The sequence below is a fragment of the Epithele typhae genome (assembly GCF_022376455.1).
Source record: "Epithele typhae strain CBS 203.58 chromosome Unknown BXZ73scaffold_148, whole genome shotgun sequence".
Taxonomy (NCBI): Eukaryota; Fungi; Basidiomycota; class Agaricomycetes; order Polyporales; family Epitheliaceae; genus Epithele; species Epithele typhae.
This window is the reverse complement of record NW_025954339.1, coordinates 24,934-36,944: the sequence shown is the minus strand read 5'-3', so window position 1 is coordinate 36,944 and position 12,011 is coordinate 24,934. Positions and strand designations below refer to the sequence as shown.

Sequence of the window (12,011 nt, the reverse complement as noted above, 5' to 3'; positions counted from 1 at the left end):
TCATTTCCCCCACCTGCTCACCTGCGTTGTCACCTAGCTCACGTCTGCGTAGTTTATGTCTGCGTCGCCCATCCATATCGCCCACACCACCTGCCCATGCCCGGGTCATCCCCACGCCAACGTCCACATAGTCCGTCCCACCCACCTGTGGCACTCACCTTGCCCTCAATCACTGTACCCACATCGCTACCGTCTCGCCCCTGCGTCACTCACATTGCTGGAGTTGCCACCCCGCTCGTATACCTTGTTCAGTGTCCTGCCCTGTGTGTTGTACTGTTGTTAGTAATCAATATACTTTGTTTCAAGCATTCCTCTTCGGTGTGAGTGTACAGATCTCAAAAATCGCCTATGTCTAGCATGTGTGCAGAAGACATCTAAAACTGTCTAAATGCTCTAAAAGTGATGTCTAAGTGATCCAAGTGTCTAAGATGTCTAAAACGTCTAATGCTCTAAAGTTAGACACTTTAGACACTTTAGACGTTCGCAAGAAGTACTGATGCTGGCATATTAGACAGCGCACTTGGGCGCGATAGGTGCGCATTGAAGCACACATTATGACGCAGCAAAGTTGGAGAGATGCGTTCAAGAACTGCCTGAGATATAGCAATGTCAATGAATGCCTGGGCTGAGTCGGTGGGAAATCGAAACAAGTGTACCAGAACATTAGACAGCGCACTTAGGCGTTTTAGATGCGCATTAAAACATACACTAGGACGCACCAGGTTTCGTGAGATGCGTCCAAGAACTGCTTGAGATATAACAACTTCAATATACGTATGGGCAGAGTCGGTCAGATTTCCAGCATGGGAACAACTTGAAGGAACACAGTGAGATTTGGCATCTGGGTGTACATGGAATACCCCATTATAATAGATGAGTATAACACATTCACAATCACCTAAAACGCGCACTGTCTGAGCTCATACCATCAGTTACAACATATGGGATGTATGTTGTATACCCTTCTGCACCCCACCCACTATGTATAAATAAGCACCTCTTTCATAATCGTACCAACCACTATGAGAACTAGATTCACAAATATAATCAGCATTTTAGGGAATTGATCTGATTTACTAGTAGGCAGATGTGGGTGCAATGGGAAGGGGCAGGGCACTACAGCCACTGGGCGTCAAATAACTTGCGGAAGCCTCACTTTTCTGAAATCAGCCCTTCAAAAATCGAATCAATGTCTATAAATCTTGATTATATTGATAGTAGTAGTCCACATAGAGTCTGACTGAAGCCCACAAAGAGTGCCCATCTCAGTCTAGTTGAATAGGTATAGACACTAACAGGCACTACAAAGTGTAGCAAGGAGTGAAGCGCTGGGCCCAAGTGGCAGTGCAAACCCAGCGCTAGTGAAACCCTACAGGGGGACCCTAACCCAGAGCTAGGGTGATGGGAGTAAGTAGCAAACCTATGCGTGGGAAGTGGCTGTGCTAGTCAAGAGTAATCAGAGTCTGAAAATTTATTCCCACGGGTCGCACTAAGGGTGTCGCGCGTCGCAGCCAGAGCCCACCCCATAAAGAACGATTCATTCGTACCTCATTAATCGTAATAGTCATAAAGTCGATGTCATAGTCTATACACATGTACAAGGAAACAAGGATTTATGGTGTAGTGGTTGGGCGTACCATTGGCACTTTCAGAGTGTAAGGTCAATGGTTCAATTCTTGAGGGCAGCGATCATTTTGACTTCCAGAAAACGGGTTACAGCTCCTTCAAATAATTATCTATCATTGGGGGTAGTACTTCTACACTAGTATAGTTACAACCATGGTACGGTTGCAACTGTGCCCTGGTTGCAACCATGGGCCTTACAGGGGGTTAGTTGCAACTCTGGTACTGTGATGTATAGCTTGGAAATGCAAAATGGATGTTCTAGTGCTGAGCTTAATGCACTGCTTCACGCAATCCCTGACCCATTGGTCTAGATGTTTATGTATGAGGTGCTTGCAGTGGCCAGAAGAGGCTGTTCCTGCTCCGTTGTAATAGCTACAGCACAGTCAGCTCCAGGACCAAGTCAGAAAGGGGCAGAGGGTCACCTGCAGCCTGGGTACATGTAATAGAATTGACCCTTGTCCTTCGCTAGCCAGAAAAACAGGGTAGTGTCATTCTTTCTCTTCGAAAGCTCCTTGTCAAGTCCACCAGGGAATGCGCTATCAAGAACAATAACGTTGAGGGCAACAGTGTCAGCGATGACGTCAGACGGCTAAGTAGCAAGGGCTCTCTCACCCTCACCATCCTCATTCTTGTCACTAGAGATGTCCATGTTGAAGTTTTCCTCTTCATCATTCATCTGGTTGTGGCAGTTCTGGGCTTTGGCGATGGGACCTATAGAGGAAACAGGGGCAGGGTTGGCAAGGCTGATGTTCACAGGAATCACAGCGGCAGCGGCAGGTGCAGGAGAGAGAGCAGTGGCAGCGTTATGGTTTATAAAGACAGAAGCGGGGCCAGAATCAAGAAGGGGTGGCGGTAGGGTTAGAGTTGGAGGGAATGGCCACAAGGTGGGGGTTCATGGGTGTAGGGGCAGGACAGGGGTTGGGGGTGGCAGCTTGAGGGGCTCCAACTTGGCCTTGAGGAGGAACAGTGGTGTGCAAAGGATGCATCTGTCGTGCATGAGGCTTGGTCGGAGAATTGTCTGGGCTGCCACCCTCCTCTTCCCCATCGAGATCTCCTTTGGAGTTGCCAGTAGGATTAAAGAAACATGCAGCGTGAACAACGGAAGACGAGGCTATGAGAGAAAGTTAGCGGCTGAAAGACTCAAGTGAAAAGCACAAGCTACAACATACTCCGTGCCCAGGTGTTAAATTTTTTGACTTCCTTGGGCTGTCTTCCAGCCCTAAAGCACTGATTAAGTGAAGGTAAGCAAAAATGGTAAGTACTTCCAATGCACCATGAAGTCCTGGGCTCAAAAGATAAAAGGAACCTTCCCCTACACAATGCTCATTCTCCAGCAGTTTCTTGAGCCCTGGGTTCTGGGAACCTGATGGGTGTAAATAGACAGAACTGGAGGAGCATGGGTGAACATACCATGTTGCCAAGTGTGCTCTGCAGTGCCATTCTGGTTGCATCGGTTGTTTGGGAGGGATAATGGCAGGGCCTCGGAAGATGGGCTGCTTCTGAGGGGCCAGCGGGTTCTTCAGAGGAAAGGACATCAAAATGTCAACTCCTTCAACCATGTTTGCCATAGAGTGAGCGATAGGGTGCTACTGCTTCTCTTCTGCGATGAGAGGCAGGGCCTTCTTGTTCCTGATAGGGGCTTTACTGCTAGTAAAGGAGGGTGGAGGTTCTCCTAAGCCTAAAGGTGCCTCCTGTTGGAGAGATGGCGATGGGGCATCTTGTGAAAGATGGGAGGAAGTGGGGTCCTTGGAACATCTCATAGGGCTATTATGGGAGTTTTGCTTTTGTGCACAGTCAGAGTTCCAGAAAAGAGCAATGAAGGTGACAGCAACAGAAGTTGTGTCAGAGGCAGAGGTTGCAGTCATGGTGGGGGTATGGATGGGCAGGGGAGGGATAGAGGTAGGCACAACTAGGGTGAGGTAGGGTGAGGGTGTGGATGTCACAGCAGGGGTAGGTGTAGTGTGAGTGCGTGCAGCAGAGTCATGTTCTGCTGGAGAAGGCACGACATCATATGCAACAGCGTAAGTGGGTGTGGCTCAATGATCAAGATTGCTTACAACTTTGTTTCTGTACAAAACCTCGGTGTAACACTAAGCCTCATATCTATACAATACAAGCATTACATCAAGAGCAGTAGGCATAATAAAAATGTTTTATAGCTCAATACACTTATGTGGCAGGTGTGACAGTCACAGGTAGCTTACTCTTGATCATTGTAAACCACAGAAGTCCAAGAAGTTGGGAATCAGGTAAGGAAACGGTTATACTCTAGCTGCTGAAAAACAATAGCTAATGTACATTCTCTGTATTAGCTAGAAGGCCAAGGTGTACTGGATTCACACTGTAGTGGCAGTATGAGTATAAGCAAAAGGTGAACAATGTTGAAAAGGGATACCAGAGAGCAGTCATTGTGATATATGTCTCTGATTATATGTTTCCTTCTGTTCCTCATTAATAGATAGGGTATGCTAAAAATCTTTCTGTTCTGGTCCAAGTAGCTACTTTACATGTTTTTCTCCCAAAGTTAGTGTGAGTACTTGAGAGGTATTCTGTTGAGTCTGGGGTTTCTATGTGAAGTCTGTAATAGCTGTTCTTCTATTGCGTTCTGCTGGTGAATTGTTCACAACCTTTTTTTCTAGTAGATAAGCCCTCTATACTTGAATAAGTAGAGGTTTCAATCTTTTAACCTAATGTTTGTCAAAGTCCTAATGTGAAGAATCTTTTAATAGTCAGTGTGAGTAAGTGTGGTTACTGTCAAGTGAACTACTTAGCAAGTGAGATGAACTGTGAAAGGCAAGCAAGAGAGACAGTAGGTACTAGATCAGAGGGGACATAGATAAACAGGAGGTCAAAACATGACATGCACCACTGAGTTTTTGGTACATGAAAAGACATAGAAAAAGCCACTCGCAAGTGAATTTTCCAGTGCCAATTTTGTGAGCAAGAAAAAAAGCAGAAAAAGCCCAGAAAAACACATCTTTCAAAGGTTTTTTGCCTAGAACATCCCAATAATGTATCAAACATGTGTTTTTTCCATTGCCTTTTCTCACATTCAAAAACGGCTTCAAAAAATTTCACTTGCAAATGAGTTTTTTCTTGCTTTTTTGTGTTCTAAGGACACAGTGATGCACGTCATGAAAGATGGGGAGCACTAGTGTGTTGTCCTATTATATATGGCTGCAGCATGGAGAGTGCATGTAGGTATGAGTCTATATAAGTTAAGTTAAGTCATATGGTGTGTGTAAGAGTGTTATACTATATGTAGTAGCAATGAGACATGCACTTGTATGATTATGGCTATACAGAGACATGAGGTGAAAGTGAGGTGCAATAATAATAGTACAGTAGCACCTAAGGCACAATACATAGTCTGTAACAGAGAGGAGAGAAGAGAAAAAACAGTAGGTGTGCATGTAACTATCTATAACACCTCACTTACACCCCTGCATCACAATGGCCTATCAATATTGATATAGCTGTAACAAGTTATACCCTTTCTAGGGTCCTAGCCAAACTAACAAGTGCAATCCACCATGTTTTCTGCTATTAGAACATCATTTTTTGCCCACCTAGGTGCTAAATTTTTGACAGTGTCACTAATCACAGACTGATCTATCAAAAACATATCTACAATTTTAGTGTCACGTGTCACAAAACCTGTCAAATTGTTTGAATTGGTATAGTATAAGAAGGACTCTTGCCCCTACTGCTCTTCAGTTGTTCTACTGTACAATCTCAAATTGATTGAACCACTCTTTGGAGTGGGATAGTAAGTTCAAATAGGTAAATTCAAACTTTGAACAGACTACCCATAATAGCCCAGAAAGATCAAACACATCATTAACTTTTGGGAACTGATGCACCCAGATTAAGCAGGTGCTGACAAGCATCTAAAAATGCTTTGAAACTTCAGCCTTGTGAGCTATGACCACCCCTGAATGTTCAAACTTTTAGACACTCTTGTGATATGTCATATTCAATTAATACAAATGATACATTACTACTAACTGAGAAGTAAGTCCCACTTTACTCATTTTAAGGCTGCATGAGAGTCCAGCTCACTTTGCAGGTAGACCCGTGATTATCCGGAGCCGTGAGTCGCGTGTCACGAGCCGTGCGGCTCAGAGTCCTAGTGGGTCCAGCTCGGTGAGGCTCCGGATCGGGCCAGTCAAAATCCCGGGCCGACATGGCTCACCTGTGGATTGAGTCGCAGATCCGCACGCAGAAACGGCCCTTGCACGCTTCATTTGTACATAGCTGTACTAGCTAGACCCTGCTAATGTACGTGTCGTAGTTGTATGCCTAATCAGAGTCTGTTGTATTAGACACGGAGGGGGTATACAAGCCAGGCAGGGAATCACCGTCCGAGTTGTGTCCATAGGTACCAATGACAGTGTGAGCAAACCCGTCGGCACTGTCCTGCCCCACACCGGCCCAGAAGATCCCCGCAGTGTGCTCTGTCGTGTCGGGGGATGGCGGCACCATCGCGGCCGTCGCCCGGGTGTACGCAAGCGCCCAGCGAGTGCGTACAGTAATGCCATGCGCGCGCACGACCCCAACCCCGACGCTCGTGAAGAACACATCATTGCGCATGTCCATGAGGACATCGTCGTCGTGCGCTCGCGATATGGAGAGCACGCCGCAGCTATCCGCCTCCGCAATGTCGACCTCGTCACTGGGTGCCCGAGACAATGCAGCACGGCTGAGCGCGTCGGCGTACGACCAGAGTGTGTCTGCGTACGACCGGAGTGCGTCTGTGATCTCGCTCTCAGTGTCCATCTGAAGAGGAGAGACAACCTAGATGATCTCAATGGGCATTGGTTAGTGGGTGAAAAGAACGACAATCGCACCTGGGGCATGATATCAACCATGAACATGCTGAGACTGATCAGGATCTCCCGCGCCGGCTCGTGCATGTCGAGGGATCGCGCGTGTTGAACAAAGGCCTCGGCAAAGTGGTCGAAAGGGATGTGGGCGACATCCTCGTGGTTTTGAACGAAGGCGCGAAACACGAGCACGAGCTGCAGGAGCAGCCCGCACTCGTCATCCGGGAGCTCACATCTCTCCTTTGCTGGCCCTCGCACTTGATGAAACCAGGCCTCGGCCCGCATGGGAGAGACGGTGGCGGGCGTGAGGGTGGTACACGGCAGCATGAGCTGTTGTCGATGATCGTCAGCAATGCACAGGTATGAATAGTATGACAGTAATTACTCACCGTCACTGTGCTGGTGACGCTGTTCACAAGAACAGTGGCCCACGCTGGGCGACTCTCCGCATGGCTGTTTGGGTCAGCAAGAGAGGAGGGTGGGATATCGTCTTCGAGGAGGATGTAGACCGCAGGTTGGATGTTGTCGATGGTGTTGGGCATGGTGGTCGGAGTGTTCATTGTTTGGAGCCACCGGGAGTGGGTGGACGTCTGAGCGAAGAGCGGTGGGGCCAGTGAGAAGTCAGTGGTGACAATTTGACGGTCTAGGAAGGCTCACCGGTCATTAAATATGGTCTTGAAGACATGTTGGCTTGAGGCCTCGCCGTTCCTCGGGCATCGGGACGAGGCGCCGTGGCTAGCTGCAACACATGGCGTCCTAATATGGTAAGTACAGTCCTCGCACTGTGGCAGAGAGAACGTGTTGATGCACACGCTCTTATCTGTCTCTGCACGAGGGCTGGAGATAGTTTAGACGGTGCGTTAGCACGCACCTTGCGTGGGGGCACGAACAGGGGGAGTAGGGTGAGAATGGGACGAGGGAGAGCCATCGGAAGTCAGGCACGGGTGCAGCGGACGTAAGTGACAGCGTTAACGCCCAAGAAGCATACACGCAAGCGCATACACTCTCACCTGCCCCACCGTTCGGGTGTATTTCACTCTTTCCTTTTGACCACCGCCATGCTGTCCCGACTCCCCTCCCCTCCGATCTCTCTGAAACGGACTCAACGCCAGGTGAGCACGACACACTGTTTGTTGTGGCTGTGCATGGCATAAGCTGATGCCTCGATTTGGTCATATCAAGAACACCTTGCGGCAGCATGTCCAAGCCCCCGATACCTCCCTCTTCCAACTCCGCGTTCTCCGCTCAGTGGATGTCTTACACCTCAACCTGGTTTAGCTCCCGAGCTGCCCCTTTCTCGAATTGCGGGTGCCCTCAGCCCTGTCCAGGTGAGTCTGACCGAACCCTTGTTTCGCCTACACGCGTTGAGCTCGGTCTGAAACCACCAGGGGATTCGAAATTATCGCAGTGCGCATGATCTCTGCAGTCGGCCGACAGCTGGATCCCATCCAATCACAAGCACCTCAAGTCGTCGGACTATCAGCCAGGTGAGTCTTTCTGTGGAGACATGTGTCTCGTGTGTGGCTCAGCAATCTTTGAGGGTTGTTTAGGTGCCGAAGCACGCACAACGATACGCAATGCAACGGGCCGAGGTCGACAGGATCACAGCGAGCGGGGCGATTAAACATACATAGGGGGATATCCAAGGTATGTTGCGCTCAGAGTATCACCCACTCCCGCTCTACGTCCCTGCCCCTGATGTCCTCCCCCGCTCCCCAGACCCCTATCGAGGCCGCTACCACTGCAGTGAAGCGTCGCCGTGAGACAGTGTCTCGTGGTGGTGATTTGTCTCGCGCATCCTCTGTCTCCACCGTTCCCGACACAGATGCTGCGCGGAAGATCCTCGCTGGGTCTGCCTCCCGCGAGAGCAAGCGCCGCAAGGCCGACAACGATAGGTGAGTGCGCCATCTGTTATATGTGTGTGTGCGCCTACTAACTTCTCATTTTGCAGTGCTTCTAGGGCGAGCAGCCGCAGCGGCAAGCACTCCTCGATCATCATCAGCGATTCAGACGACAATGGCGCTGCCCCAACCACGGCATCGTCCCCAGCCGTGTCGGACAGCGACAACAACAACAACGGCGACGATGGCGTTGCGGCTCTCAAAGGTCGCACCCGCCTGAGTGCCCAGCGCGCGGGCATTGCGACCACCCTAACTGCTCGTCAGATCCAGTTCACCAGGAGGTTCGCGGGCCGCTCACCGGAGCAGGTTTTAGGTGAGTACGATTGTCCTTGTCTCTCGCGAAACGTTCTCCTGATTCTTGTTACATAGAATACCTGGCTAGCAAGTGGTGTTCTCCGGCATACCTACACTTCCACTTTCCGGACATCGTCGAGGGTCCGGGGGGTACAATCACCCATCGCTTCACCTGCAAGGCGTAAGTTGCTGTCTCGCATACGCATTGTGTGCCCCCACCTGATCTCTTGGAGTGCAGTCATCCGTTGAAGACGGTCGACCACCCTGATTACCAGGAGAGCACCGGCAACCTTATTCGCCACATTGCGGCGTGTGCACCCGTCAAGAAGACTACCGGCGTTCAGATGATCGAGAACTTCGCCGCGGGTGTCACGTATAGCCCACATCGCATGCGGTTCTACATCACGATGTGGTGTGCTCGTGCCCACCGCCCGTTCACCATCGTCGAGGACACCGACTTCCGCAAGATCGTTGGCATGTTGTTCAGCCAGGCCGCCATTCCCAGCCGCAACACCGTCTCCGACGATGTACGCGATATCCACAAGGAAGGCAAGAAACGCCTCGTCGAGTACCTCAAGGTATGTTTCGTCTCTTCTTACTCATTATTCTGCCTCTGATGCAACATTTACAGAACCTCCTGGGGGCCATCCATATCTGTGTCGATGGGTGGACGTCACCAAATGTTATCTCGTACTTCGGAGTCACTGCACACTGGGAGGAGAAGGGCGCCATCAAGCATGTTATCTTGGATTTTGTGAAGTGAGTGCATCTAAATCTTCGCTTGATTGATACTAATACCAGTCCCCTCTCGCAGGTTGACCAAGGCCCACACGGCCATTTACCTCAGTGAACGACTTGAGGCCACCCTGCGCGAGTTCGAGATCTTCGACAAGGTATGTTTTCTCGTCTATGTTACTTATAGCGTTCTTACTAAACATTTTGCATGCAGGTCATTGTGGTGACGTGCGATAATGCGGAGGTGAATACCGCCATGATGCGGCACCTCAGCGCAGCTGCCGACGTGGGCGCGCGCATTGGCGAGGGTCATGTGCGCTGCTTTGGGCACGTTCTCAACCTTGTCAGCAAGGTATGCCTATGAAGCACTGCATGCGACTAAATACAACCGTACTTACATCTATGAGCAGGCAGCTGTCAAGCCCTTCCAGAAGTCCCGCTGCCGTGCGTCGAACACCACTTCAGAGGACGATGAAGGCGATGACAACGCCGAGTTCTCAGAGGACTCGCGTGGTGAGGACGAAGACGATGACGACCACAAGGAAGACAGCGCACGCGAGGCGTCTGATGAGGCCCTCATCAACAACCTCGAGGACGACGTCCTCACAGGTGCCCAGTGCCACCCTAATGACGAGAAGGCCGCTGGCATTGCTCTCGACAAGGTATTTCATTCGCATTTCGCTAGATCTCCGGCTGAGTTTATGATGTTCGGCAGCTCGCCAAGCTTTCACAAAAAGTCTGGCATAGCCCAGTCATTCGTGACGAGCTCGAGAAGTTGGCCATCGACGCCAAGCTTCACGCACGTGTCCTCATCCGCCCTGTCAAAACGCGCTGGAACACCCTCGTATCCGTCATCGCCCGCGCTCTGGAACTCAAGGATGTGCTTGGCAGTCTTTGTGACATGCACCAGTTCAACCGCGCCGGCGGTGCTCGTTTGCGTCGGTTCATTCTGACTGAGGATGAGTGGGTGATGCTCGAACAACTGTACCACCTCATGGATGTGAGTTTTTGCCCTTCTTGCAACGCATTTGTGCTGATTATATGGGTCCTCACAATTCCAGCCATTTCTCTATGTGACTAACGAGATCTCTTCGAGCACTCGTGCACTCCTGCACGAGGTTATCCCGTTTATAGATGTTCTGATGAAGCACCTCGACGACTTTGTTGAACAGGAGACTCTTCACCCCGCCGTTCGCAAGGGTGCGCGGCTGGCGCAGTCCATTCTCAACAAGTATTATAGCAAGACTGACGAGACGCCAGTCTACCGGGTCGCTATGAGTATGTTCCCATCATTCCCTTTGACGTGTCCACCGGGCCATACTAACTATTATGTTACCTCGCAACCCAGTCCTCCACCCAGCCCTCAAGCTGACGTACTTCCGTAAGGCCAGCTGGCCGGAGGAATGGATCACCGAGGCCCGAGACCTCATTCGCGAGATTTGGGTGAACTACTACAAGCCGGAGGTTACCGCGCCCAAGGAGACGGACGATGATGCCGCTCGCGCCACCTCGTCTGCCGCGCTTGCCGCGACCGCCATACCTCCTCAAGCAGCTCGTTGGAGCAAGAGTGCTGCGGTAAGTGCTTTGAACTTTCACAGATAGTACACGGTGCATGTGCTGACTGTGCTCTACCCTCAGCTTTTTGCCTCAATTGGTGCACGCAGCAAGGGCGCTGTCCATGTCGACGCCCTCGATGAGTACCTCAATGCCGCACCCAAGACCAGCGTCAAGGACCCGCTCGCGTACTGGAACACTTTCATCAAGAGCCATGGTGAGGACGCCGCGCTCGCTTGCATGGCTCTCGATTACCTCTCCATTCCTGGTGCGTATAGTTGTATCTCTGCCTTGTTTCATTCATTCATACCCTTATTTAGCTACGTCCACTGATGCGGAGCGTGCGTTCTTGCGGGGACATCTCACTGTGTCCCATCTCCGCCGCTCTCTCGGGAACAACTCAGTCCGCGCCAATACGATTCTCAGCAGCTGGGCGAGCGTCCCAGCTCTCCTCCCGGAGAATGAGATGGTCGAGTTCCTCAAGGACAAGAAGGGCAAGTCGATCGCCCGTGCTTAGAGCTGTATATGTTATACCACCCCCTTTCATGTTTTTTGTTTTGAACATTGTCCATGCCGCCAATGTGGCCAATACACGCTTCCTTCTCCATCACGATCCTGCGCTCTGCACCCTCCGTGTCCTCCTCATTGTCCTCCCTCCGTCTTGTCGCTTCCCCGCCACCCAGACTGTGCCGCACTCGTCCGTGTCTACCTCCGCCCTTTGCCCTCTGGCGCTTCCCTGCCATCCGCTATCAAGTCCTCGGTGTCCTCCACATCGCCCGCTCTCGACTGTCCCACCTCCGCGTCATCTGCCATCCCGCGTTGCCCGCTGTGCACGTCGCCCGTTGCGCATCACCCACTGTGCGTGTCGCCCGTTGCGCGTCACCCACTGTGCGTGTTGTGCGTTGCGCGTCCGAGCCCGCTTCAGCCATCGCGTGTCGCCCGCTTCGCGCGTCACCCTCTGTGCGCATCGCCTGCTTCACGTGTCGCCCTCTGTGCGCGTCACCCGCTTCACGTGTCAGCCTCTGTGCACGTCCTCCGACATTGTGCGTCGAACCTCGCACCTCGCGCATGTGGC

General features: G+C 51.1%; 2 protein-coding genes across 2 annotated transcripts; one reads left to right on the top strand and one right to left on the bottom strand.

Annotated features, from left to right (window-relative positions):
- Positions 1-5,747: 5,747 nt before the first annotated feature.
- BXZ73DRAFT_82961 (uncharacterized protein) lies at positions 5,748-6,994 on the bottom strand (the record flags this gene model as incomplete). The annotated part of the gene is made up of 4 exons (XM_048023824.1): positions 5,748-5,821; positions 5,988-6,423; positions 6,477-6,782; positions 6,842-6,994. The coding sequence occupies 4 exons, from the start codon at positions 6,992-6,994 to the stop codon at positions 5,748-5,750; spliced, it is 969 nt and encodes a 322-aa protein (XP_047871284.1).
- Positions 6,995-10,711: 3,717 nt separating this feature from the next.
- Positions 10,712-10,984, top strand: BXZ73DRAFT_57318 (uncharacterized protein; the record flags this gene model as incomplete). Its single annotated transcript, XM_048021562.1, has 1 exon — positions 10,712-10,984. One exon carries the CDS (start codon positions 10,712-10,714, stop codon positions 10,982-10,984), a length of 273 nt encoding a protein of 90 aa, XP_047871283.1.
- Positions 10,985-12,011: the final 1,027 nt, after the last annotated feature.